Raw genomic sequence first — 27,876 nt, 5'->3', positions numbered from 1 at the left:
ACACTCCTTCCGGGCCGCCCCTCCTCCAAGGCCCCACAGGCCCCTGTTTGCATATGCATGAGGCTCATGCATTATTCACCAGGGGGCGAGTCCCAGACAGCTGCATAAATGCTCACCTCTGGCTGCTCTGGGGAGGAGGTATTTTAAGAGAAGGTGTGTGGGTGTGTGAGGGTGCAAGTGGAGGGAATAGAGTGCATCTGGGAGAGTGTGTGTGCATGTGGGAGGGTGCACCTGAAACTGTCGCTGTGTTGGATCACCTCTGTACATTTGCGTGTGTACATGAGGCTTTGTATACAAAAAGCTGATTTTAAATTTGACATTTCTAGCACTTCACAAGTCTTAGCTTGTTCCATCCTCACCATAACCATGAGGTACATGCTGGGTGATCCCCATTTTACAGGTGGCGAAACAGGCATAGAGGATGAAGCGGCATGTCTAGGCTCATACAATATATGGAAAGTAGAGGCAGAGCCTTTTTTCTTTTTTTTTGCCTTTTTTTTTTTAAATGTAATCTCTACACCTACCGTGGGGCTTGAACTCATGGCCCCAAGATCAAGAGTCACATGCTCCTCCAACTGAGCCAGCCAGGCACCCCTGGATGTAGTCTGTGCTTTTAGCCATACAGTGTGTGTGTGTGTGTGTGTGTGTTCGTGTTCGTGTTCGTGTTCTCTGAACTTGCCCCCTCCTAAGGCCCTCTTGGGGCAGGTGCAGCGCAGAGTCCTGCCCCACCCGCTAATACCTTGCCAGGCCTTGACCAACCATCAGGGGACCCCACACTTGTTCAAGGTTCCAAGGTGGAGAAATGAGGACAGCCTGGAATGGAAACAGAAGTTGCTGAGGTTTACGGGTTGGTAGTTGGGGGCACCATCCCAGGGTCTGGCCTCTGCCCTGCTGTGCAGCCCTAGGCAAACCACTAACCCTCTCTGGGCCAGAGGCGCTGCCAGAGGAAGGCAAGGAGACCAAGTGTGCAGTGTCCCCGCATTGTCTCCCTAGAGTTCAGCACCACGGATAGGTCCCTGGCTGGCCTCCCAGTAGGGCCTCTGGGAGCTGGGAAAGGGCACTGGGGATGGGATGAGCTGTCCTCCACAGCCCCGTTCTGGCTCTAACTACACTCCCCTTCTCAGGGCTATTCTTTTAATGGGGTAAGGGTGCAAGATCTGGGTTTATAGAGGATGCTCTAACTTGCCATCTGTCCATACCTCCTGAGCCCCAATAAGGGGAGTGGTACAGAGGGCTGGGAGACATTGGGGAGGGACTGCCGCTCCAGGGTTTCTGGTCTCTGGAAGAATGAGAAGCCTGGGAGGGCACTGCTGTGTCCCAGTGCCTGGATTGGGCCTTACTTATAGTTGGCACTCAATAATTGTCCATTTTATGCCTGAAGGCCACAACCCCTAGAGAAGGCTGGACCCACAACTTGAGTTTCTCTGTGGACCTAGGAGGCATCTTTGCTGGGCGGTATGAAGTCAGGAAGAGGGTGAGGTGGGCAGGGGTGAGGCCCCTTCCTCCAGCTGGGACTTGGCAGCTTCTCAAAAATCCCAGAAACCAAGAATAGAATCTTGGCGACAACCAAATCCTGGAATTGAAGCTGAGAATCATGTCAGTCAGCAAACCCAGATTAAAGGCTGGGTTGGAGGCCAGCCTACTGTCAGGACTGGGGACCCCAGGCAGACTGGGACTGGTTGCTGCCTTCTAGGAGCCCCCAGTCTTATGGGCAAGGCCAACCTGAAAAATTGGATTTTTATCTTGGCTGTGTTAAGGTCAATAATAATAATAACAGCAGCTCAGGGGAGCCTGGCTGGCTCAGTTGGAAGAGCATGTGGCTCTTGATCTTGTGGTCATGAGTTCGAGTCCCATTTGGGTATAGAAATCACTTTAAAAATAATTATTTTATTTTTTTAAAGATTTTATTTATTTTAGAGAGAGAGAACATGAGTGGGGGTGGGGAGGGGCAGAGGGAGAGGGAGAAGCTGATTCCCCACTGAGCAAGGAGCCTGACATGGGGCCCAATCCCAGGACCCCGAGATCATGACCCAAGCCAAAAGCAGACACTTAACCAACTGAGCCACCCAGGCACCCCAAATAAATAGTTTTTAAAAATAATAATAACAGGGGTGCCTGGGTGACTCAGACGGTTAAGCATCTGCCTTCGTCTCGGGTCATGATCCCAGGGTCCTGGGATCGAGCCCCACATCGGGCTCCCTGCTGGGTGGGGAGCCTGCTTCTCCCTCTCCCTCTGCCTGCTTCTTCTCCTGCTTGTACACACTCTCTCTCTCTCTGTCAAAAATAAATAAAATCTTAAAATAATAATAATAATAACAACAGCTCAAACTTACTCCTTCATGCCAGGCAAGTGTAGGCATTTTATTATTTATTTTATTTTTATTATTTTTTTTGTTTATTTATTTATTTTAAAGATTTTATTTATTTATTTGACAGAGAGAGAGAGAACGAGCGAGTGCACACAAGCAGGGGGGAGCGGCAGGCAGAGGGAGAGGGAGAAGCAGGCTCCCTGCGGAGCTTGAGCGGGGCTTGATCCCAGGACCCTGGGATCATGACCTGAGCCGAAGGTAGATGCTTAACCGACTGAGCCACCCAGGTGCCCCAGTTCTAGGCATTTTGTATGTATTGACTATGCTTACACATCTATTCCTTCCAACTACCTGATGTTACCCCTATCTAACCTACAAAGAAACCAAGGCACAGAGAAGCTAATCTACTTTTTCCAGGTCACACAGCAAGGAACAGGCAGAGAGACAACTCCTGGTCTGATTCACTCCAGCACCCATGCTTCTGACTGTGACTTGACTGTTGGGATTCTGAAGTCAGCTGGTCCTGGGTTTAGATCCTGGCTCAGCCCTTGCTTGCTGACTGTGTGACCTTGAGTGACATGCTAGCCTCCCATGCTAGCCCCAGTTTCCAGATCTGTAGAGTGGGGGACTTGGCCCTCGCACACTGATTGTCTGGGAGGGTTATACTCACTCCCATTCTCCCTCTCTCTCCATCTTGTTCCAGGTCCAGGATGGGGGCCGTGTCTGTCTGGGCCTTGGGCCTCCTGATGTTCCAGGTGCTGCTGTTTGTGGCTGGGGAACAGAGTGAGTTGGCTTGTAGGGTGGGAGAGGTTGGGTTCTGGGGTAATAACAAGATGGGGAAGCTTTTTAACTCTAGAGCCTTCTCCTGCTGGCTCTCTGGCTTGGTCTGGAGAATAAAATGAGAATAGATGAAAAAGGTCTTTGAACAGTCAAAAGTGAACAAGACACCTGAGAGGTTATTTTTAGTCATTGCCAGTGGAGGCTGGAGGTTCCTGCCTCTCACTGTTTTGCTGAGATGAGCTGGAGAGAGAGAGGGAAAAAAAATTATAATAGTGCAGAGATTGATTAGTGATGCCTGCCATGGGTGGGGCAATAGAAATAAGGTCTGTGTGACTTTCCTTGGCATCTCCCCAGCAATGGCTAAAAGCCCAGGCATTAGAAATGCCTCCTGATTTGCTCTGTGGTCTTAGGCAAGTACAATGATGTGTCTGAGACTCAGTTTCCTCAACTCCCCCAAAACACGATGAGACATGGCTACCTCTGCCTATGGTTATGAAAATCAAATGAGCTGATTGCTATGTATAAAGTGCCCATTATATAGAAGGTACTCCGCAAACACAAACATTTCTAATGTCTTCCTCTTACTTAACTTTTGGGGAAACTGTGACTCAGAGAAGGATAGTGACTTTCTCATGGCCACACATGTGACAGAGAGTCAAATCCCTGGCAGCCAAGATCTGGATTTTGAGTGGAGGCAGAACTGTGACGGGATCTGACCCTATTACTCCTCTTTTGCTCACAGACTGGGGTGCACATCACAGATCTGTTGACTGCATTATGATGTTGTAGGCAACTTCCCTCTCTGGCTTCAGTCTCCCTATCTGTAAAGTGAGGGAGAGAGCAGTCTCTGCTGGTCCTTGTCTTTGAGTCAGGTCCTCTTTCCACATTCTCCACTCCAGGCACCCAGGACGTCTCTGCTGCTGCCTCTGCCACCATCGACAAGGGGCTCCACATGCAGAAGGTGGGGTCGGGGTTGGTTCGGGCCGCGTTGGCAGAGCTGGTAGCCCTGCCCTGTCTCTTCACCCTGCGGCCATGGCCAGGTGCAGCCCGAGAAGCTCCTCGGATCAAGTGGACCAAGGTGCGGACTGCATCGGGCCAGCGGCAGGACTTGCCCATCCTGGTGGCCAAGGACAATGTGGTTCGAGTGGCCAAGGGCTGGCAGGGACGTGTGTCACTGCCTGCCTACCCCCGGCACCGGGCCAACGCGACGCTGCTACTGGGACCACTGAGGGCCAGCGACTCTGGACTCTACCGCTGCCAGGTGGTGAGAGGCATCGAGGATGAGCAGGACCTGGTGCCCCTGGAGGTGACAGGTCAGTTGAGGGCAGGGGAGAGGACAAGGTTGGGAGGGGGAGGGGCTGAGCCAGAAGCTCAGCCACAGAATGTCACCTTAGAGATCACTCCCTGAACAATGATTCCCTTTCGATTCTTCTTCTTGTTCTTCTTTTTTAAGATTTTATTTATTTATTTGACAGAGAGACACAGTAAGAGAGGGAACACAAGCAGGGGGAGTGGGAGAGAGAGAAGCAGGCTTCCCGGCGGAGCAAGGAGCCTGATGCAGGGCTCAATCCCAGGACCCTGGGATCATGACCTGAGCTGAAGGCAGACGCTTAATGACTGAGCCACCCAGGCGCCCCCCTTTCGATTCTTCTGATAAAGTCCCAAAGAAAGTCTCCTCCAGGACTACCCTTTCTTTTTTTAAAAGATTTTATTTTATTTATTTGAGGCAGAGAGAGAGAGGGAGAGCACAAGAGGGGGTAGGGTAAGAGGGAGAAGCAGTCCCCCTGATGCGGGACTCGATCCTGGGACTCCAGGATCATGACCTGGGCTGAAGGCAGTCACTTAACCAACTGAGCCACCCAGGCGCCCCAGGACTACCCTTTCTATAACACTTCTCTCTTACCTAAGAGAGAGCAACTTCTGGCTCAGTCTCTTGTGGGCCACCGTATTTTACAGGCTTTTACAACTTTAAGTCCCTTTCATGGTTACCTACTTTCCCATAAGACAAAGGATATTGACTTTCTATCTGAAATAGGAATATAAATTTCCTTTTACAATAATTTTTTAATACAATAAAATAAATTTATGTTTTAAAGAGTGAGGTTTTCTTTTAAAGTCGATTGAAAAAATATATTAAGTAAATAACGTACTCAAATACCTGTTTAACCAACTCCTGTATTAAATTCCTTCTGTTGAAATATCCAGTGTTTCTCTTTTCCTAACTGATCAAGGTGAACAAAACAAAAAATTTTTTTGATTATTAAAGCAAAGTCCGGGGTGCCTGGGTGGCTCAGTTGGTTAAGTGACTGCCTTCGGCTCAGGTCATGATCCTGGAGTCCCGGGATCTAGTCCCGCATCGGGCTCCCTGTTCGGCAGGGAGTCTGCTTCTCCCTCTGACCCTCCCCTCTCCATGCTCTCTCTATCTCATTCTCTCTCTCAAATAAATAAATAAAATCTTTAAAAAAAAATAAAAATAGGGGCGCCTGGGTGGCTCAGTCGTTAAGCGTCTGCCTTCGGCTCAGGTCGTGATCCCAGGGTCCTGGGATCGAGCCCCGCATCTGGCTCCCTGCTTGGCGGGAAGCCTGCTTCTCCCTCTCCTGCTCCCCCTGCTTGTGTTCCCTCTCTCGCTGTGTCTCTCTCTGTCAAATAAATAAATAAAATCTTTAAAAAATAAATAAATAAATAAATAAATAAATAAATAAATAAATAAATAAATAAAAATAAAAATAAAAATAAAAATAAAGCAAAGTCCTAGAATAGGGTGTGGCACAGTAGATGCACAAAAGGTAATTGACAAAGGACTCAGTGAATGATTGTTGTGTGGAAAACATCCTGTGGATTCTTGCTGGGAAGTTGATTTCCCTTAACCTTTGTTGGCCATGGGCAAGTCCCTGCACCCCCAGTTTTCCCCCACCCACAGTATCTCACTGCATATTTTATGGAGTCAGCCAACTATCCCTTTTCCAAAGCCTTGCTGATCAAAACTGATAAAGCTTGAAGAAAACTGGTAAATGATAAAGGAAGTAAATTCCTCCTCTGGGCTTGTTCAATTGATTCATTCAATTAAACATTTATTGAGCACCTACTATATGCTAGTCTGGTGCTGGGGATGTTATCATAACTGAGATGCAACTGTTGCCTTCCAGAAGCTCTGATAAAATAGAATGTTTCATTCCTTTGTCTTGCTCAGACATTTCTTTCATCCCTAAATCAGAATTTCAGTAACAGTGAGCCCATTTTTGATGTTTCACATCCTGACTTGCATGTCACCTCCTCCAGGAAGTCTTCCATGACTCCACCAGGCTGAGCGAGAAACACTTGATCTCCCATTGCCCCCTGGGCTTCCTCTGTCAGTGCATGTACTTAATCCTCTTTCTTTTTTTTTTTTTTAATTTTATTTTTAAGTAATTTCCACACCCAAAGTGAGGCTTGAACTCACAACCCCGAGGTCAAGTTGCATGCTCAACCAACTGAGCCAGCCAGGTGCCGCAGCATGTACTTACTTCTTAAAAGGTGGAATTTCTCTCCCTGTTCTCCATGCCTCCTGTCACCTCCAGGGTCTAAACCTGGGCATGGAGAGTGCTATCTTTGGAGTCAGATCATCCCGGATATGAGTTTTGGCTGTGCCTCATACTGGCTGTGTGGAACTGGCCATGTCCCTTAACTTCTCTTAGGCTTAGTTTTCTCCTCTGGAAATGGGAATAATCATAGTGTTGTAAGATTTCAATGAGATCATACTTATAAATGCTTTTTTTTTTTAAGATTATTTATTTATTTATTTGAGAGAATGAGATAGAGAGAGCATGAGAGGGGGGAGGGTCAGAGGGAGAAGCAGGCTCCCCGCCGAGCAGGGAGCCCGATGAGGGACTCAATCCCGGGACTCCAGGTACATGACCTGAGCCGAAGGCAGTCGCCCAACCAATTGAGCCACCCAGGCGCCCCACTTATAAATGCTTTTTACATGGTAAACATTTGACAAATTGTAGCCCTTTATGGCCATTGTTATCAGTTTCCTTATTGAAAAATGGGGGCATATCAGTCTGGCATGGTACAGGGCAGCATAGGGGAGCAGGTCTATTATTATCAAACCCGGGGAAGGGGCATTCTGCAAGAGGGAGGTGTGTTCTTGAAGATTCCAGCATACATCAGCCCCTATCCTGGATGTTCCCCCCACAGGTGTTGTGTTCCACTACCGGGCAGCTCAGGATCGCTATGCACTGACCTTCGCAGAGGCCCAGGAGGCCTGCCGTCTCAGCTCGGCCACCATTGCAGCCCCACGGCACCTACAGGCTGCCTTTGAAGATGGCTTTGACAACTGTGATGCGGGGTGGCTCTCTGACCGCACTGTTCGGTGAGGGGGTACACAGGGTTGGGATATGGAGACCTAGCCTCTGGGGAAAGATGGTCACTGGGGGCCCCAGGCACACACATTTGAGAGGGATCCTCTCCTTGTCTTATCAGGTATCCTATCACCCAGTCCCGTCCTGGTTGCTATGGCGACCGTAGCAGCCTTCCAGGGGTGAGGAGCTATGGCAGGCGTGACCCACAGGAACTCTACGATGTGTATTGCTTTGCCCGTGAGCTGGGGGGTAAGTCTGGGGCTGGCAGGACACCCCCACCGCACTTCCCTGAGCCCCGGTTACCTCCCCAACCCCCATGCCTCCTTAGGGCTCTCTTAAGTCTCATCCCTCTCTAAAGCTGCAGCCAATATCTGGGCTCACCCTTCTCTGAGCTTTCCTTCTCTCCGGGAGCCCCTCTCCTTCCCTGTGCCCCTTCCTTCCCTCTCTTTGAGACCCTGTCCCTTCTCTGAGCCTCTCCCCCTCCCTGGCCCCTCTGCCTTTTCCTACCCTCCTCTTCGTCTCTGAGGGCCCCTCGCCAAGCCCCTCCGTTTCTCTGAAGCCCAACAGACTCAAGGGCCTGAGTTACCTTATTCGTAAAAAGAAGCTAAGGCCCTCCTCTTAGCACTGCGTGAGAGGCAAAGACTTCGACGGGTCGGGGTGAGCACAGCTGTGGCTGTCGCCGCCTGGTTTAGCCACCACCCAAACCCGGCCAGGCTGGGGTTTAGAGTGGGACCCCCTTCCCGGGCTCCGGGGGAGGATCCCCCAGGCCCGCGTGACGTTCGCCCGCGCCTTCCCGCAGGCGAAGTCTTCTATGTGGGCCCGGCCCGCCGCCTGACACTGGCCGGCGCGCGTGCCCAGTGCCGCCGCCAGGGCGCCGCGCTAGCCTCGGTGGGACAGCTGCACTTGGCCTGGCACGAGGGCCTGGACCAGTGCGACCCGGGCTGGCTGGCCGACGGCAGCGTGCGCTACCCGATCCAGACGCCGCGCCGGCGCTGCGGGGGCCCAGCCCCGGGCGTGCGCACAGTCTACCGTTTCGCCAACCGCACCGGCTTCCCGGCGCCGGGAGAGCGCTTCGATGCCTACTGCTTCCGAGGTGCGTGTGAGGGCACGCCCCGAGGTTACACACCCCGGTCAAGGCCACGCCCCTGGGAATTTTGCTTTCTAGTGGAGGCGGAGCCCAGACGGAGGAGAGACCCCTGGAAGCAAGCTCTGCGATAAGCCACGCCCTCGGGTGGAGGCCACGCCCCTGATGCTGGCCTTTCCCTAGGAGCCCCGCCCTGGGGGTAGGACCGCGGCCGGAGAAAGCCAAGCTCTGGCGGGAAAGTTCTGTTTAGGGGGTGGGCTATATCTCTTGAGGTCGCTGAATGACACGCTCCTGGGTGGAGCATATTTTAGCTGGAGGCTTGTGCATAAGTATCCCCTGGGGAGGAAGTGCTGCCTTGATGAGCCATGGCCCCTGGGCAAGGCCACACCCCCAGGGACTAGGGAGGACCCTAGTCCTTGGAGTGGGACCAAAGCTTCAGAAGCTGCAAACCTGACTCCAAGGACCTAAGTCTAATGTGCAAGGGGGGAAAAATTCCCTTTGTAGGAAGGCCACACTCATTAGGAGCTTCCTCTCCCTAGAGGGGGAGCCACCGCTCAGGCCTGATCTGCTCCCATGAGAATTGGCCACTGCCTGAGCTTTACCCAGGAACCAAGCTGTCTCTTGACCCCTTACTATGACCAGTTGACTGACCTTGACAGTGGGCCCTAGCCTGAATAGTGGGAGTAATAACTTCGCACCTCCCTCTAGCAGTCTGGGGGATCCCAGAAACCACCCAGAAGTTTCAGACACAGGGGCACAGAGAGACAGAGATATACAGAAGGTCTGTGCTACAGTATACTTGGATTGGGGGTAGACTTCAGGTGGAACTTCCCAGCCAGCCCCTGGACCTGACACAACCTTTTCGGCTTTCTCCCACAGCTCATCACCCTACACCACATCAACATGGAGACCCAGAGACCCCCTCGTCTGGGGATGAGGGGGAGATTCTGTCTGCAGAAGGGCCCCCAGCCCAAGAACTGGAGCCCAGCACTAGGGAGGAGACGATCACCCCTGACTTCCAGGAGCCTCTCGTGTCCAGTGGGGACGAAGAACCTCTGATCTTGGCAGGAAAGCAGGAGTCTCAGGAGACCCCCAGCCCTGCCCCTGGAGGCTTCACGCTAGTCTCAAGGCCCTCCCTGGAGGCTGAAGAGGTGTGGCTGAGCACAGCGGCCCCCAGCCCTAGCAGCCCTAGCACTGCAGTGGGCACAAACACAGAGGCAACTCCAACTGGCCCCATACCCAGGAGGAGGGGACGCTTTAAAGGGTTGAACGGGCGCCACTTCCAGCAGCAGGAACCCCAGCAAGGCCTGGAGATGGGGCTTGAGGCCAGCACCCAGCCCCCGACTCCAGAGGCTGCTGGGAATCACGTGGAGCTTCCGCTGGCCACGGGAGCCACAGATGCCTCAGGGAGTAGCCAGAGCCAAAGTCCCTGGGCCGTGCTGACCAACGAGGTGGATGTGCCTGAAGCTGGTGAGTGGGGTCCCAGGGGGGAGGTGCGACCCGCCTGGGGGTGTGACGGGGACGCGGGAAGAGGCTCCACATCCCAGCTGGGTCCCCAGGCCTCACCTAGCCTCCGAAGCCCCCTCTTCCTTGGGCCTGGAGCCAAGGGGACTCAACGGAAGGAACTGCTAAGAGATCATTCGAATTACTCTTGTTGATATTGTTGCAGGTTCCCCTGGTGGCAGGAGCCCCCCAGAGCCCTGGCTGTGGCCCCCAACTGTGGTCCCACCTAGCATCCCAGGCCCCAGCAGGGTCCTTGGCCTGACACTAGAGGAAGCCAAGGGCCCCAGTGTGAGGCCAGCCACTCCTGACCTGCCCTTGTCCCCCTCAGAGTCCACCGTCCTGGCACCCAGCCCCTCAGAAGGGCCCAGCACTGCCTCCTGGGAGGTATCCCCCATGGTCTCTTCCCCAGACCTACCTCTCATGGCCATGCTGCGGGCCCCGAAACTGTGGCTACAACCACACCCTACGTCCCTCCCCACGCAGGCTGACAGCGTCACGGGGCATAGTGAGGCCATGGCCGCTGGCCCACCCTCTCCCGCCTCAGAGACTGAGGCTGTCCCCCAGGACCCCATCCATCTAGAGGTGCATTCCCTGTCCCTCTCCTCAGTCCCAACAGGACAGGGTAGAGAGGCCACATCCCCAACAGTTGGCAGCCACAGAGCAGGACGTCCAGTAGCTTCTTCGCGGACAGCCACAGACACACAAGCTGGAGCCAGTCCTCACCATCCCAGGGCAAACTTCGGAGAAACCGGGGGGACCAGCCCTACTGGGCTCAGCAAAGCTGAGCTCCCCAGATCCAGCCCACAAGCGTCTGTGGACAAGAATGTGGCAGAAGATTTCACCCCCACTGAGACAGCCACTGAGCCCACAGGAGTGAGAGACATCTCAGAGTCTGGGTCTGGGGTCGTCAGCACAGCGGAAAGCTCCAGTTCCAGCTCGCAGGCCACCGTGGACGAGGCACAGGGCACATGGCCCTCACTGCACAGTGAAGGGCTGGACTCCCGCCCTCCATCTGCACCCTCAGGGGGCCCCAGAGTTCTCTTAATTCCTGGGGTCACCCCGAGTTCAGAGCCTTGGGCTGCTATAAATGGAGAAGCCATGTTGGGGCCCACAGATTCTACAGCCACACTGGACGCCAGTGATGCTGGTGGGATTTGGGAACATGGATCCCACGGGGTTGAGGGAACCGAAAGCCCCACCTTGAGCCCTCAAGTGGCTGTGGATTCAAGCATGGCAATGTCCCTCTTGTCCCTGGAACAGGGGGACAAGGTTGGGGTCCTGGCCATGTCCACAGTGGCCTCCTCAAGCTCCCAACCCCATCCAGAACCGGAGGGCCAGACGGTGACCCCGGGAACCCTGGGAGCCTTGGCCCCTTCACATGACAGCAGCCCCCAGAGGGAGCCTGTTTTTCCTTCTTGGACACCGACGGCTGTCAGCGTTGACAAGCCTGCCTCAGTTTCCTCAGGAGAGCCTACAGTGCCGGGAGACTCCCCCAGCACCCCTCCGCCTGCCTCCCTGGGCCCAGAGGAGTTTGAGCTGGAGGTCCTGGCAGGGAGCCCAGGTGTGGAGGGCTTCTGGGAGGAGGCAGCGAGTGGAGAAGAGCCGACCCTGCCAGGGACCCCTGCAAATGGGAGTGCGGAAGAGGGTGAGTTCAAAGCTTGTGACTTCATCCAGCCCACTGTGGCCAGGGCTTGGGGACAAGGGGCTGGGGAGCGCAGCGCTGGGAGGGAGGGTTATTCACGGGGGCCCCCCGGGGGAGTTTCTAACAGGGGATGATGTTGGAGGTGGGAGCTCCCTAGGCAGAGTTGAATTGCGGAAAGTGTGTTCCTGGAAGAGGCACCATCTGGGCAAAGGCCAGGAGGTGAAGTTGGACCTTTGTTTTAATGCACAGTGAGTAATGGGGGAATAATGAGGCAGTGGATGGAGTTTGAGTTGGGGGATGAGTCCAGTCAGCAAATCATGCCCATGTCCACGCTGAGCCCGACAGTTCTGTGAGATACTGGGGTCTGGCCTTCAGGGACACCTCAGTCTGGGAAGACAGAGCTGGACACACACACGCCCAGGTGGGGCTGGAGGGTGGCAGGAAGGGCTTTTTGTTCAAGTGGGAATTGCAAGTGGAATTCAGTGGTGCGGATGGGATCGTGGGGGCCCCTGAGCCACAGGGAAAATGGGGGCTGGGAAGAGACAGGAGGGGTGGGTATCCGCCCCATTTTATAGAGAGCAAAAGAAGGCTTAGGGAAGTATGCTTGCCTCCTAGTCAGTGGCCAGACTTCAATCAGAGCCCAAGTCTGTGGAAGCCTTAACCGCCCTCTGTCCAGTGGAGTCGGAGAAAGCCTAATGCCCTGTTCTGGGGCCAGGTCTGCCCGCCAGCTCAGCCTGCAGATGCTGGCACTTTTTTTTTTTCTTTTTGGTCAATTGAGCTTTAAAAAAAAAGAAGCAGCAGCTAATTAAAAGACACTTTTTCTGAGTTGCAAAACACCCTTATTAACACAATTGGGTTTACACTTGCTCCTTTTTTTGAAGGCAAAGTGTGGCGACGCTGCAAATAGTGGATGCAGGGTTTCATCTTCCCCTCTCTGTCACCTCTGGGCTGTGTCCAGGACTGCATCCTCTTTTCTCAGATGCCCAAGAGGCAAGCGGATTCTGGGCAGGGGCGCAAGCATCAATAAAGGCTGATGCTTCTTGGTGCCTGCTGCATGCTTGGCTTGCTCTGAGCACTTTGCTGGACTCAATTTGGTTAATCCTTATAATGTCCATGTGGAACAAGTCCCAGCAAGATCCTCACCTTACAGAAGGAGAGACTGAGGCACAGGGAAGTCAGGTGACTTGAGCGGAATCATGCAGCTGAGGAGTGTAAATGATAAGATTGGAATCCAGGCCATCTGACAACAGTGTGTCTTCAACACTAGGTCGTACAATGCATATTTCACTGGTATCAGAAACAAACACCCAGGGTCTTGGGGAAGCGGTGAGCTCACCCAGGGAAGGAGTAGAGAAGAGACTGGTGGTGGGAGATGGGCAGAGGGAAGGAGGCTCAAAGCCAAAGGAGCTAGAGAAGGGGATGCTCAGAGAGGTAGGAGGGAAAACCATGGATAGGGGTGCTAAGAAAAGTGCTTTGGGTGTAGCCCCCAAGACCGCAGCTGCGTCTGTCTTGGACTCTGTTGGTTTCTTGGCTCCAGACTGAAGGCAGCAGCAGCCTGGGTGGAGGGAGGCAGCCAGCGCTGGGGGAGACCCAAGCGCCTACCCGCCCGCCCGCTTGTAGCAGAAATGCTAATGAAGCCAAAAATAAACGTGGCACCAGTGAGCGACTGAGTCACCGCCAGCCCGTGGGTAGGTGTCGGCAGCTCAGGGCACCTGGTGGGGCTCACGCGTCCCAGCGCCTGGCAGCCCCATGCGTGTGCACACACGTGCTGGGGTGGTACCAGGGACGGATACAGCCAGCCACAGGCCCCTCTGGCCATCCATGGGGACACATGCCATCACCCCGCAGACAGGTGTCAGCCATTGCAGAAGGGTCAGCAGCTACTTCCATTCAGCTAACAAGCAATTAGTGAGTGCCTGCTGTGTTTCAGGCCCCATCTGGAGACCAAGTCCCTTGTCCCCTGGAAGCTGACATTCTAGGGCGACATTCTAGAACTTTCCCAATCATGGAAATGTTCCTGGAGCTGTGCTGTCTAATATGGTAGCAACCGGCCACGTGTGGTGACTGAGTCCTTGAAATGTGGTTCGTGTGACTGAGAAACTGCATTTTTACTTTTATTCCAATTTAGTTTAAACTTAAATAACTATATGTGGCTGCCACGTGGCGCACCGCTGCTCTGGGGGAAGGCACAGATAGGTAACAATGATCCTAGTAAATAAGCAAATTATATTGGAGGTTAGAAAGTGATATGGGCAAAAGAGAAAAGTAAAGCAAAGGGTGGGGGATGCCAGTGGGAGTTTTCTAGTTGTGGAAGGGAGGGCTCAGAAAGGCCTCTCTAACCAGATGAAATTTGAGCAAGCCGGAAGGAGGTGAGGCAAGAGCCATGCAGAGATCTAGGGGAAGAGCATTCCAGGCAGAGGGAATGACCTGTACAAAGACCCTGAGGTAGACCCCTGCCTGGCATGTAGTAGGAACAGCAAGGCCAGTGTGGCTGGAGCAGAGTGAGCCAGGGGAAGAGAGGAGGAGGTCGGGCAGGGAGATGTTGGGAAAAATCACACAGGGCCCTGTGGGCTGCAGTGAGGACTTTGGCTTTTCCTCTGAGGGTAATGGGGAGCCATGGAGGGACCTAGGCAGAGGAGGGACATGACCTGACTCAGGTTTACATAAGCTATCTCTGGCGGCTATGGGGAGAACAGCCTGTGGAGGGTGACAGCAGAGATCAGACCAGGAAGGAAGCAACTGCTTATTACCATCTCAGTTTCTTGTGAGGCCCTGGACCAGGCAAAAACAAACAAATTCTAGGTTAGAGGGGCCAGAGAGGGCCTTAAACTGGACTTCCAGAGCCTTGGGAGGCCAGTGTTGGTTCTTGTACTGTTCTGCTGTGTGACTTTAAGCCAGGCCCTGCTCTTCTCTGGGCGATGGTTCTAGTATCTGCAGTGGAAGATGGCATGCTGCCCTGACAAGGGATGGGGGTCTGCCTGGGATAGGATAAGAATTCTTGCTCTGCTCCTCCCAGGCCCCAGGGTGGAGACCACCCACCAAGGCATCTGGGCCTCAGGCAGAGGGGAGACTTAGCTGCCTCCAGGGAAACCCAACTGATGGGGGGAAATGGTGGGGGAGGGAGACAAGGACACATATTCCTCAATGCTCCGTGAGTGTCTAGTCCATACCGAGCAATGCTGAGACCCCTCAAGATGCCTCAGGTTGATAGAGATGTGGCATTATGATCGGGACTGGGAGAGGGATGAATTGTTTTTATTTTTATTTTGTAGGTGAGGCAACTGAAATTCAGAGAAGTAATTTGTCCAGAGTCCCTAGTGAGTGGCAGAGCCAGGGATTAAACTAACCTCTCTGATTCCAGAGCCCATGGTTATAACTATTATAATCCACCACCTCTCTACACTATAACCACTGAGGTTGCATCAAAAAAGATTGAGCCACCAGAATGAGGGAGGTGATGATTCCCACTATTGCTAGTGTTGCTCATACCCCACTTGGGACCTTATGTCCACCTCTGTGCTCCAAACTTCGAGAAGTACAATGACCATCAGGGCATGTCCAGAAGAGAGGGACAAGTCAGGGAGGCACTTACACCCATGTTCCAGGAGACTTCCAAAAAGAAGCTTCAGGAAGCCCATTGCAGTTCAGTCAGTTTGCATAAGCAGAGTGGCCCACAGATGCTCTGAGGGGAGTAAGCTCCTCATCACAGGAGTGTGCAAGAGGAAATTGGTAGCTGCCTACTGGAAGTTATAGAGGGGACTCCACAGGGAGGGTTTGGGGGAGTCTTAGGTCTGGATTCTGGGAAGGCAGACAACACGGTGGCCTGCCTCCTCTGCACACTGCCTGTCCACCCTGCAGCTCCCTTGGATCCATGCGAAAACAACCCTTGCCTGCATGGAGGCAGCTGTAAAGTCAACGGCACCATGTATGGCTGTAGCTGTGACCAGGGCTTCGCCGGGGAGAACTGTGAGATTGGTGAGTGCCCCAGACTCAGGATCGGAACCTAGACTTGCTTGAATCCGAGCCCTGATGTCTACCCCAGTGGACATCGCATGAGGACTCAGGGATAACAAAATGCTGGCTTCAGGTGCTCCCTTTCACCTCCCCCTGTCCTTGGATCCAGTAAATCAGCCCCGAAGAGCTGAACCAGCACCAAGCAGCTGAGCTTTCGTCCTGGGGACCAAGGGTCAGGTGCGCTGCCTCCCATTACTACCAGGTAGGGATGAGAAGGGAAGACCAATCATAAGGCTCAGACTCCTCCTAGACCCAAGGGGGCTCTTCTTAGCCACAAAGCCCAACACAGGAACTATGACAAATTATGAAACTTTAACAATAAATATAAATGATATCAGTCTTGAGCTCTGCACATTACCTCACTGACTTCACAACCACACTACTAATTATAGAATTATAACAATAAATATAAACAAGGTGATTTCTTGAGCTCTTCCATTGACCCTCCACTTACAACCACCCTTGAGAAGGTGCTATTTTTATCATCACTTCGAAAAAATGAAAATGAGTACCAGGGAGGGGAAGTGACTTGCCCAAGTCATACAAATCTCAGGCACCGTCTACACAGGAATTGTTAGGAGAGCTCAAATGATATCTAGCTCCACCTACAAACAGCATCCTGCCTCTGCGCATGTCCTTGCAAATGCCCTGGAACTCGGTGTCCCTAAGTTCCACATTCCGAAAAGATCTCCATCTTCAACATTCTGTGAGTCTGTTTGCCAGAGTATAACCTTCAGTGTTCTGAAGTCCAGTGGAACATGCCACACACCCTGGCTCTCGGGCTGGCCCAGGGGCATGTGCTCTCATTAATGGTAATTCATGTTAATTGTGTGAGGTTCCACCCCCTTGACCTCCAGAGTCATTGGGCCAGCTGTGCAGACCACCGTTGCTTTACTCAGGGGCCAGGATAGATGGTAGGATCATGACCTCATCTTCTGCCTGGTTCCTTGTGGGCACTGGGTGCTGTGGGGAGGCTGACCTCTGACTCAGTCCCACCCCTCTAGATATTGATGAGTGCGTCTCCAGCCCCTGTAAGAATGGAGGCACCTGCATTGACGAGGTCAACACGTTCGTCTGCCTTTGCCTCCCCAGCTATGGGGGCAGCCTCTGCGAGAAAGGTGAGTCTCTTTCAAGACCCCAGAAATAGTACCAAGAGTGGGGCTGGTTGCGGGGCCGCACGCGCTCCGCCCATGCTTCTGGTCTCCATCTCTGTTTCTCTGGCCGTGGGTTGAACAGATGACAAATTGTTGTTTTGGGATAAAACTCACATAACATGGAATTAACCTTGGAGTGTACAATTCATTGGCATTCGGTACATTCACGATGTTGTGCAACCACCACCTCCAGCCATTTTCGTCACCCCGGAAAGGAATCCTGTATCCATGAGCAGTCACTCCCCATCCTCCTCCCTTAGCCCCTGGCAGCCACTACTCTACTTTGTTTCTATGGATTTGCCTGTTCTAGACGTTTCATATAAATGGAATCCTTCACTGTGTGTCATTATGTGTCTGCTTTCTTTCACTCAGCATGATGTTTTCAACATTTATCTACATTGTCGTGTGAATCAGGGCTCCATTCTTTTTTATGGCTGAGTAATATTCCATTGTAGGGATCGACCACGTTCTCTTTATCTGTTCATCACTTGGTGGATATTTGGGTTGTTTCCCCCTTGTGGTTAATGAGAATAGTGCTGCTGTGAACATTCATGTATAAGTTTTCGTTTGGACACCGGTTTCCTTTTTTCTCACCCCATTTTTTTGGTTATACCTGGCTGGAATGGCTGGGTCACACGGCAATTCTGTGTTTAACGTTTTGACTGTTTTCCACAGTGGCTGCACCATTTTACGTTCCCACTGGCAATGTACAAGAGTTCCAATTTCTCCACATCCTCGCCAATGCTTGTTATTTTCCTTTTTAATTTTTTAAAAAATTTTGGCCACCCTAGTGGGTGTGAGATGGTGTCCCGTGGTGGTTCTGATTTGCATTTCCTAATGACTAATGATGTTGAGCATCTTTTCATGTGTTTATTGGCCATTTGTATATCTCTTTGGGAGAAATGTCTCTCCAAGCTTTTTGCCAGGAGAGAAATTTTAGGCCACCCTGAGATCCATTTCCTGAGTTCCTGGGGCCGCACAGAGGGTGCAGCCAGATCAGAGAAGGAGACATCAGGGTTGGGATGAGAGGGGTGGGTGTGATGATCTCCGGTTGAATGTCTTCCTGCAACAGAGAAAGAAGGGAATATGGGAGGGGAGAGATGACCGGGGTTGGGGGGGGCAGAGCTTCTGGGGGATGAGGACAGGAAGAGGGGTGATCTGGCCTCCCAGTGACCTTGGGTTTGGCCCTTTCTCTGGTGAATTGGCTGTGCTCATGGTCAGCAGGGCAGGGCTTGGTGCAAGGCCAGTCTCCCTCACACTCCCATCCCACCTCCCAGACACGGAGGGCTGTGACCACGGCTGGCACAAGTTCCAAGGCCACTGCTACCGCTACTTTGCCCATCGACGGGCGTGGGAGGACGCCGAGAGGGACTGCCGCCGCCGGGCTGGCCACCTGACCAGCATCCACTCACCTGAGGAACACAGCTTCATTAACAGTAGGGACTCTGGGGTGGGCAGGGTGGCCCTTTGCCAGTCCCTTTACTAGGGCATCCCCTAGGGTCCTGAAGACGCCACCTTTCTGAAGCTGTGTTCATTAATGCGAGCCCTGACCCCTTTAATTCATGTGTCCATTTATCCACTTGTTATTTCATCTATTCACTTCATTCATTCATTCACCAAATATTTACTGAGTATGTACCAGGCACCGTTCCAGGCACTGGGACACAGCAGTAAGACACAGATTGTCCTGTCCTCAGGGATTGATATTCTTGTGGGGGCTATAGGCAAACAAATAAATACCTAATTACATAAGTCTACACTATAATTTAGCTGGTCCTAAGTGCACAAATGACAAATAAAACAGAGCCAGGGGAAAGAGGGCAATGAAGAGGCATCTGGGATGTGGGGGATGAAATGAGGATGGAGCTCTGCAGAAATCTAGAAAAAGAACGCTGCATCAATTAAATCTGGCATTTATTGATTTATTCATTATCTCCATGCCATTTGCTCATCCATCCAATTATTCACATTTCCCCCATCCCATCCCCTGTTAATTCCTTCATTTGTTAATTCCCTGGTTCCCTCGTTGTTGTTGGTTTTTTTTCCCCCCTCAGTGTAATCAAACACATGCTTATCCTCAATGACACTCAGTGACTAATGCCCTCACTTGGTCACCTACCTGCCCTGTCCAGCCCCGCCTGCTGGCTCTCCTATCCCTTACTTTCCTTTTCTGCAAAGATCTGACGTGTCTCTGTTTATTCCTTCCTCTGGCTTTGTTTAAGCCACAAATCGTGGCAAGACTGGAGCCTAATTCCAGTCTTTTTCATGCCTCCCCCACCCTTCCATTCTCATCTGCATGGGAAGCGAGGGGAGCGAGCCCACACAGAGGCTGGGGGAAGGGCTGGGGTCCTCCCTTCCCATACCTTCCACCACTCCTCCAGCCCACACCCGAGGCTGGGGGCAGGGTGGGAACTCAGCCTTCAGGATGCCCCACCTCACAGGCTTTGGGCGTGAAAACACGTGGATCGGCCTGAATGACAGGATCGTGGAGAGGGATTTCCAGTGGACGGACAACACAGGGCTGGTGAGTGGCAGGAGCCAGGCTTGGGTCTCCCTAGAAAAGTGGGATGGGTATGAGCCACGTGGGCTCTGTGGTCTGGCCTGACTTTACCCTCTTGTGCAAATCCACCATAGGTCCTTGTGGGTCTGAGATTCTGGAGTTGGTTGGCAAAGGAGCTTCAGCAAAGCCCCAGATCACCCTTGACTTCCCAGCCCTGTAAACATCTGGTCTACCCAGTGGCTGAGGTTATAAACCTAGGACCAGGGCCTGAGTCCTCCTCTTGCTCACTGCTGTGTCCTTCAGCCGTGGACTCTGAGATATTCCCATTGCCCTACAGCCTCCCTTATCAATCACTGGGACCCCTGAAGCGGCCCCCCAACCCCCTCCCCAACACGCACACTTGCTACCTACACTCCTGCCCCTCCACCTGGCAGCCGGGGAACTTTTAAAAAAATGTGGTGAAATTCACATAATATAAAATTAATCATTTTAAAGTTTTCTTTTTTACATTTTTTATTTAAGTCATCTCCACACCCAACGTGGGGATCGAACTCATGACCCTGAGAGCAAGCATTGCACGCTCTTCTGACTGAGTCAGCCAGGCGCCCCCCAAATTAATCATTTCAAAGTGTACAATTCAGTGGCATTTAGTACCTTCACAGTGTTGTGCAACCGTCACCTCAACCTAGTTCCAGAATATTTTCATCACCCCAAAAGGAAAACCTATATACATGGGGACCTTCTAAAAATCATACATCAGATCAGGATTCTCCCTGCTTCAAGTCCTCTCAGACTCTCAATTGTTGTCAAGATAAAAACCCACCTCTTCCTGCTGTAGAAAACAGTCTGGCGGTCCCTTAGAAAGTTAAAGTCAAACAGGATTGCCACATGACCCAGAAACTTCGCTCCTAGGTAGATACCCCAAAGAAGTGAAAGCAGATACGCAAACAGATATTTGTACCCTCAGGTCCACAGCAGTACTATTCACAACAGCCAAATGGTGGAAACAACCCAAATGTCCATCAGCAGATGAATGGGTGAACAAAATGTGGACACTATTCAGATGCAAAGCTGCTACGTGCTACAATGTGCATGAAACTTGAAAACATTATGCTCAATGAAACAAGCCAGACATAAAAGTCACACATATTGTATGACATATGATTCCATTTACATGAAATATCTAAAATAGGCAAATTCGTAGAGACAGAACGTAGATCAGTGGTTGCCTGGGGCTTGGGGCAGGACCGAATGGGGAGTGATTGCTAATAAGGACAGAGTTTTTGTCTGAAGGGATGAGAAAGTACTGGGGATAGACAGTGGTGAGAGTTGTACAATGTTGGGAATCGTATTAATGCCAATGAACTGGACACTTAAAAATGGCTAAAATGGTAAATTTTATGTGATATGTATTATACCTCAGTTTAAAAGAATCCATCTTGGGGGACCTGGGTGGCTCAGTCGTTAGGCGTCTGCCTTCGGCTCAGGTCATGATCCCAGGGGCCTGGGATCGAGCCCCGCCTGGGCTCCCTGCTCCGCGGGCAGCCTGCTTCTCCCTCTCCCACTCCCCCTGCTTGTGTTCCCTCTCTCACTGGGTCTCTCTCTGTCACATAGATAAGTAAAATCTTAAAATAAAATAAAAGAATCCATCTCCTCTACTGCAAGAACTGGCCCTAGGCCACCCACCCACCACACCCCAACTCCATCTAGAAGCTCCAGCCCCACTGGCCTCCGTTCTGTTCCTCAAACAGGATAAGCCCTGTCTTGCCTCTGGGCCTTTGCACTAGCTGTTCTCTCTGCTTGGAATTCTGTTCCCTGCCTGCATCATTTCTATCCTTGAGTCTTCAGCTGTCCCCTTGCCTCCTCAGGGAGTCCCTCCAGGACCTCTGTTCAACTATTTATATTACAGTGACCCATGTGGAAAACAGACTGTCAGGGAGAAAGGAAGGAGGTAGGAGGGCCAAGGAAGAGGGCACTGCCATCTCACAGCCAAAGGTGGGGTGACTCTGAGTGCAGTGGGGGCCACCGTCAGGCAGAATGGTGCCCATTGTGTAGATGGGAACACTGAGTCCTTAAAGTTTGAGTGGTCTGGCCAGGGGAGTCCTGCGCTAGGCAATGACAGAGCCTTTGACCCCCTGCTCCCCATTCCTGCAGCAATATGAGAACTGGCGGGAGAACCAGCCTGACAATTTCTTTGCGGGCGGGGAGGACTGTGTGGTGATGGTTGCACACGAGAGTGGGCGCTGGAACGATGTTCCCTGCAACTACAACCTCCCATACGTCTGTAAGAAGGGAACAGGTATGCTGCTCCTCGCCCCACCACTTCTCTTCTGCATCTCACACTCACTGGTTCCTTGTTTTATTTCAGTTTGTAAATGTAAGTCAGCCCTGCCCACTTTTCACTACAGCACTGTGTGAGAGTGCCTGTTTTTTCCCACTTTTGCCAACTCTGTGTTCCCAAACTTTTTGTTCTTTGTTCATCTAAGTGGGGGAAAAAGATAGTATCTACTTGTTATGGTCATTTGCATGTCTTTAAGGATGAGAATAACCAACTGTTCATATGTCAATAAGCTATTTGTAGGTGTTTATTTTCCTGGGACCTGCTAGTTCATCTCCTCTGCATAACTTTCTATAGGTTTGTTGGTCTTATTGATTTGTAAGAACTCTTTACATATTAAGAGAACACTTATAAGCATTCTCATGTCCGCCTTTCTCTGATACTTTTGTTTATTCTTACTTATGTTTCTTTGCCAGTTTTCATGTACTTTCTTCTTTTCATTTGCTCAAATTTATTCTTGTCTCCCATCTGCTTCATTGCCACCATGCATAAGAATTGAGGAGGGTGGGATGTGTCCAGGAGGTTTCTGCCCCTAAGGAGCTCCCGGTTTGGATAGAGGAGACAGACACATTTGTATCTGGTCGTGCAGGGTCACAGCTGGGCAAGGGGCAGGACTTGCTGAGGGGTATATTATTCCCCCAAAGAGAGGAAACCATTTCAGCCCCAGATGTGGCCACTTCCCTAACTGGTGGTTCTTCTGTCTCCAGTACTGTGTGGTCCCCCTCCGGCAGTGCAGAACGCCTCACCCATTGGTGCTCGCAAGGCCAAGTATAACGTCCATGCCACTGTCCGGTATCAATGTGATGAAGGATTTACCCAGCACCACGTGGCTGTCATCCGATGCCGGAGCAATGGCAAGTGGGACCAGCCCCAGATCGTCTGCACCAAACGTAAGTGGCTGTCCCCAGACACCTCAACACAAGTTTCCAGCTATTTGTAGTCTCCAATTAAAACATCTTACTACACATTTTGATCTGCCTGATAATACAGCCTTGTGGATAAGTGAGAACTTACCAGCCTGCCTGGTGTTTCCTTCACTTCTCCTCCCCCTGAAAAGGCCCGCTGCATCAGGCCACCCTCCTCTCACCACCTCTTGCCACTTCCTTGTCCTCCCTCATTTCCCTGCAGCCAGACGGTCCCATCGGATGCGGCGACACCATCACCACCACCAGCACCACCACCAGCATCACCACCACAAATCGCGCAAGGAACGCAGAAAACACAAGAGACACCCAGTGGAGGACTGGGAGAAGGAAGAAGGGAATTTCTGCTGAAGAACCAGGCAAAAGGAAGCACAACCCCTTTCCCACACCTTCTCTGGAGCCTTCACCTGGGGAGACAGAGCCCAGAGAAAAACAAGAGGGTCTGGAATCCCCTGAGCCCCAAACCACATCCCCCCTCCATAACCCTTTGTAAAAAGCTCCTCTCTCCTCTTTCTTATATACACATGGTCCACTTGGCAGGCAAAGCCAGGTGTCTGAAAAGTCAGTTCTAGTCAGGCTGAACTCTGGGAGCATCTCCCAGTGAAGGGAAGCACATTATGGCAAAGATCATTCTTTGCACTGGTTAAGTCTTGTGTTGGCGAGGCTGACTACCACTTGTTGAAATAAGGCTTTGATGAGGGTGCAAGAGTGTCTGTTTGGATTCACACTAAGGAATTGCTTATCACACCAGACATGCAGGCTTAGTAAACCGTCAGAGGTCCTAAATGCAGGCTGAAGCTTTTAGTTAAGGTCGTTGGTTTTGGGAGTTGAAAGCACACTGCTTGAACTTGACAGTTGCTCTTCCTTCACCCTGGACTTCAGCCCAAGCTCCGTCTTTGGTCTTGGGGGAATAAATGGAGTGTGGAACTCCTATGTATTGAATTTTAGGAATGTTTTAGAACAACCTCCTTCTGTGCCCTCAGAGTTAGGGGTCAGAATAGTCAGAGCAATATATGGGCAATGGAGGGAAGGTGTATTGCTTACCCTCCCAGGTCGAGTCCAGTGCTGAGATTTGGTGGTTCTGTATGTGTGGTGAATCTCTCTCTCACACACACAGATGAGAGGATGTTTAGGGCTTGATGAGCCCAGATTTCTTCCCCCTCCATCTCTCAGGGAGACAAAGAACCTCCTTCCTGGACCAAGGAGGTGCCAAGTTTTCTAGCTCAGTGCCCATACCCGTCCCTCAAGAGACATCAGTAGTGCCCCTGCCCTGGGTCCCGCTCCTACTCCTGCCCCATCCCTGTCTCCATTCATTGCCTGGCGGACTAGAAACACTTAAAACTTGAAGTAGTGACATCTACCTGCGGTTATGTTGTAGAGAAATGCACAGTGTTAAAACCGAAACACACACACATACACATGAACACACACACACACACATTTTTCTCTCATCGTTTTTAAAAATCTTTTAAGTGGGAAAGAACTAACTAAATCTGTTCCCCCAAGTCTGCAACCTATAAAAGAACTTTCCAGGCCAAAGGCCAGGATTCACTTCCCTGATCTCTGGCAGGAAAAACCTACAGCTTATCCTCTATATTTTGTCCACTCTCAACTCCTCTATTCTGGGAAAAATCTGTGGATTTGTGTTAAAAACCAAATGGGGAATGACCCTCTGCAGGAAGAAAAATAAGCAAACATATGGTTCAAGGGTTCAGTAGAGAAAGAAATGTGTTCATTGAGCCTATGTTCCTCCTGGGAAGTAATAATCATAGTTGACAACTATGGAGTCTATACTGTGCTAAGGACTCACACACTTATCTCCTTGAATCTTCTCAACAGCCCAGTGATTTTGGAACCATTATTTCCCCATTTTACACATGACAAAACTGAGGCTCAGATAAGAGAAAGGCACTGGTTTGAAGTCACAGCCAAGACAGGAGCAAGGATTTGGTCCTTCCTCTGTGACTCCAAACACTGCTCTTTACTTTGGGGGAAAGGGTTGAAACATAATTGCACTCTCACATCCATAGGCAGGCTTAGGAAAAGATTGAGAAGTGCAAGCTAGACCCTTATCCTTGACCGTGGTCATCAGTCTTCCCTGCTACAGACATTATCCGCTGTTCCACCTTACAGTTATAGAGAAAGCCCAGGGATGTACATTTGCCTTCTTGCTTTGATAATTTTTTTGGTTAAAAAATATAATAACACATCTTCAGTAATTCATGTCATAAAATGATTTTCCTTGGGGGGTGGTGCTGGGGATGCAGCTTTTTTTGGGGGGTCTTGGTTTATGCTCCCTGCCCTTGGCCCCCTTAGTCCCTTGCTCTGCCTCCACCCCAGCTCCATGGTGGGAGGGGGCTCTGGTCTTTTCTAAAGTGGGTGGTTTGTCTTTTAGTCTTTCCCTTTGGGATGTGCGTGTGTGTTTGCGTATGCCGCGTAGGTGGCATGCGTGTGAGTGTGTGTGCGTGTGAACAGCTTCAGGTTCTGCTGGTTTTGCTGTGAGCTGCAGTGTTCTGTGGGTCTGTGGTATCTGACACTGTGGACATTAATGTACTTCTTGGACATTTTAATAAAATTTTTTAACAGTTCAACCTGTCTGTCACCTCCTGAGACCTTTCTTCATTTATTCACTCAGCACGTACTTACTGAGCAACTGTTATGAGCCGTGTACTGTGTTGGGTGCTGGAGAGATAATGGTGAACAAGACAGACATGGCCCCTGGGAGGTGGTCAAGGAAGCCTTCCTCGAGGAGGTGGATGGAATCTAAAGGAGGAGTAGTGTTAACTAGATGAGAAGAGGAAGAAAAGAAGACAATTGCAGGCAGAGGGAAGAGCAAAGGCAAATATCCTCTTGCAGAAAGGATGTGCTTTATTTGAGAAACAGCAAGGAATCTGTAGTGGCTGGAGCAGAGTGATAGAGGTAGATAGTGGAAGGAAATGAGGTCAGAGACGCAGAGGATGGACCACTCAGGGCCATAGAGGCTGTAGTGAGGAGTTTAGGCTTTATTTAAAAAGAAATAATGGCAAAAACAAAACAAAAAGCAAAGCAAAACAAAAAATATAAACAAGGTCAAAAGGTAAATGCCAAGCTTGGGAACAATTTTTCAAATCAGAGAGCGAGGACTTGTCTTAATACATAAAGAGCTCCTACAAACTAATGGGGGAAAAAGACTGATAATCCAATAGCCAAATAAGCAAAGTCTATGAATAAAAAGTTGACAGAAAAGGAAATACAGATGCTCTTAAACTACAACATATACTCAACAAAATAATACACATTTTGCAAGGACGCCAGGATGAATAAAGAGCATATTTAAAAAGAGAATCGAATAAATTTAACAAGAGAGGGGACTTGCATTGATCAATGATGACAACATACCCAAACTGCGAATGATTTATGACTTCCTCACCCACCTGCACCTAAGGTCAAAGTGGAGGATGTTTGTTCAGCCTCACACATAATAAGAGAATTGCAAGTGACAACCACAATGAGATACCTTTTTTTTTTTAACCTATCAGGTTGGCTAAAATAAAAAGTGGTAACACACGATGCTGATTAGGATGTGTGGAAAGAGGCAGGTACATCTATTACTGGTGGGGTATAAATTGGCCCCACCTCTAAGAAGAGGTAGAGATCACTATCAAAATGGCCAGTTTAACTCCTTGATTAAACAACTCTTGATATCATACTTGCACTTGTGTGAGGTGATGTGAGAACTTATTATTAACAGCAAAATAGGGGTATCTAAACATCTGCCATTAGGAGATGGGCTACAAAAACTATGGTGCATCCAAACAATGAATACTCTGCCAACGTTCAAAAGAATGTGGGGGTGGGGGATCTTTATATGGTGATTGAAACTATCTCAAAAATACAGTATTAAGTAAAAGAAGAGTGACTTTAAAAGTAAACATGGCACATGAATGTTCATAACAGCATTATTCACAATCACCAAAAGGTGGAAAACCCCAAATGTCCATTAACTGATGAATGGATAAACAAAATGTGGTATATACATACCACAGAATATTATTCAGCCATAAAAAGGAATAAAGTCTTGATACATGTCACAACATGGATGAACCTCAAAAACATGCTGAGTGAAAGAAGCCAGACAGACACAAAATGGCACATATTATAAGATTCCATTTATTTATTTATTTATTTATTTATTTATTTATTTATTTATTGAGCGTGAGAGCGAACAGGGAGGAGAGGCAGAGGGAGAGGGAGAGAGAGAATCTCAAGCAGGCTCCACGCCCAGGTTGGAGCCAATGGAGGGTTCCATACCACCACCTGAAAACACAACCAGAGCGGGAATCAAGAGTCAAAAACAAAACAAAACAAACAAAAACAAAAAACCCAAATGACTGAGCCACCCAGGTGCCCCTATATTATTCTATTTATATGAAACATCAAGAATACGCAGATCTATAGAGAGAGAAAGCAGATGAGCAGTTGCCAGGGCAGAGGGGAGGGAAAAGGGAAGAATGGGGTGCATTTGCTTAATGGGTATGGTGTCTCCTTTGGGGATGATAAAAATGTCTTGGAACTAGATAGATATGCTACAACAGTGTGAGCTGTGTAAATGCCATTTGTGTAAAAAGGGGGGAAATACATATGCATGTTTGCTTGAATGAACATAAAACATCTCTGGAAGGGCTTGTAAGAAACTTTGGATGTTTCCGGACAGTGAACTGGGTGGTGTAGGATGGGAAAGAGCGATTTTTCGGAATATCTGGCGTCAGGAAGGGTTCTATCCCGGTTGCCATCCCTTAGCTCTCCTTCAGGTGGTCCCTGGAGACCTCCACTCCAACAATGAAGCGACTCCAGCAGAAAGAAGGTTCCCTTGGCCCAATTGGTTCTCCAAAATCCCAGGCGCTCAGTCACACGGTCCACCCGCTTCCCTATCCCTCCCTGAACCAATCAGGGTTTCCCAGGAGGTGTGCCACAGCATTCATTGGCTGAACTGGAAGGGGGTGTGTCAACCCCTCTGACTCTCATTGTACGAGTGGTGGTTAAAAAGTTACATATTCATGAGGAAAACTAGGAAACTGGAACCACGGAAGGGAGAGAGGATGCCAGCAGGGAAAAGGCGGGGTGAAAGAAAATCCTATGCACTCATCCCTGGAAATATGCCCCTACCATTCCCCTATTCAAGGAAATGAAGGCCCAGCTGGGGCCCAAGGCAGTCTAACCAAGGGGCTGGGCCCTGCCTTCAGATGAGTGGTTTGAATCTCTAGGAGCTCTGTCACATCTGGTATTGAAGGATGAGCGGTAACATCGACT

At 50.5% G+C, this 27,876-nt stretch overlaps 1 protein-coding gene across 1 annotated transcript; it reads left to right on the top strand.

The window, feature by feature from the left end:
• Nucleotides 1-3,012: 3,012 nt before the first annotated feature.
• NCAN (neurocan) lies at nucleotides 3,013-22,938 on the top strand. The gene is made up of 15 exons (XM_034997372.1): nucleotides 3,013-3,092; nucleotides 3,989-4,402; nucleotides 7,266-7,440; nucleotides 7,551-7,678; nucleotides 8,229-8,522; nucleotides 9,393-9,983; nucleotides 10,183-10,668; nucleotides 10,729-11,661; nucleotides 15,517-15,633; nucleotides 16,677-16,790; nucleotides 18,104-18,262; nucleotides 19,268-19,350; nucleotides 21,481-21,625; nucleotides 22,372-22,554; nucleotides 22,793-22,938. Exons 1-15 carry the CDS (start codon nucleotides 3,020-3,022, stop codon nucleotides 22,936-22,938), a joined length of 4,041 nt encoding a protein of 1,346 aa, XP_034853263.1. The 5' UTR covers nucleotides 3,013-3,019.
• The last annotated feature ends 4,938 nt before the right edge of the window (nucleotides 22,939-27,876 follow it).

Source organism: Mirounga leonina, unplaced genomic scaffold, assembly GCF_011800145.1.
Source record: "Mirounga leonina isolate KUSES-001 unplaced genomic scaffold, KU_Mleo_1.0 Mir_94, whole genome shotgun sequence".
Lineage (NCBI taxonomy): Eukaryota > Metazoa > Chordata > Mammalia > Carnivora > Phocidae > Mirounga > Mirounga leonina.
Note: the sequence above shows the minus strand (reverse complement) of the source record. Positions and strands in the feature narration are given on the sequence as shown.

What these genes read in the sequence shown, in the direction of transcription:
- NCAN (XM_034997372.1), top strand. Translation starts at nt 3,020, where the DNA reads ATGGGGGCCGTGTCTGTCTGGGCCTTGGGCCTCCTGATGTTCCAGGTG. An exon ending in CGGGGAGAACTGTGAGATTG is followed by an intron (nt 15,634 to 16,676) that starts GTGAGTGCCCCA and finishes CCACCCCTCTAG; the next exon opens with ATATTGATGAGTGCGTCTCC. An exon ending in GGGCAGCCTCTGCGAGAAAG is followed by an intron (nt 16,791 to 18,103) that starts GTGAGTCTCTTT and finishes CCCACCTCCCAG; the next exon opens with ACACGGAGGGCTGTGACCAC.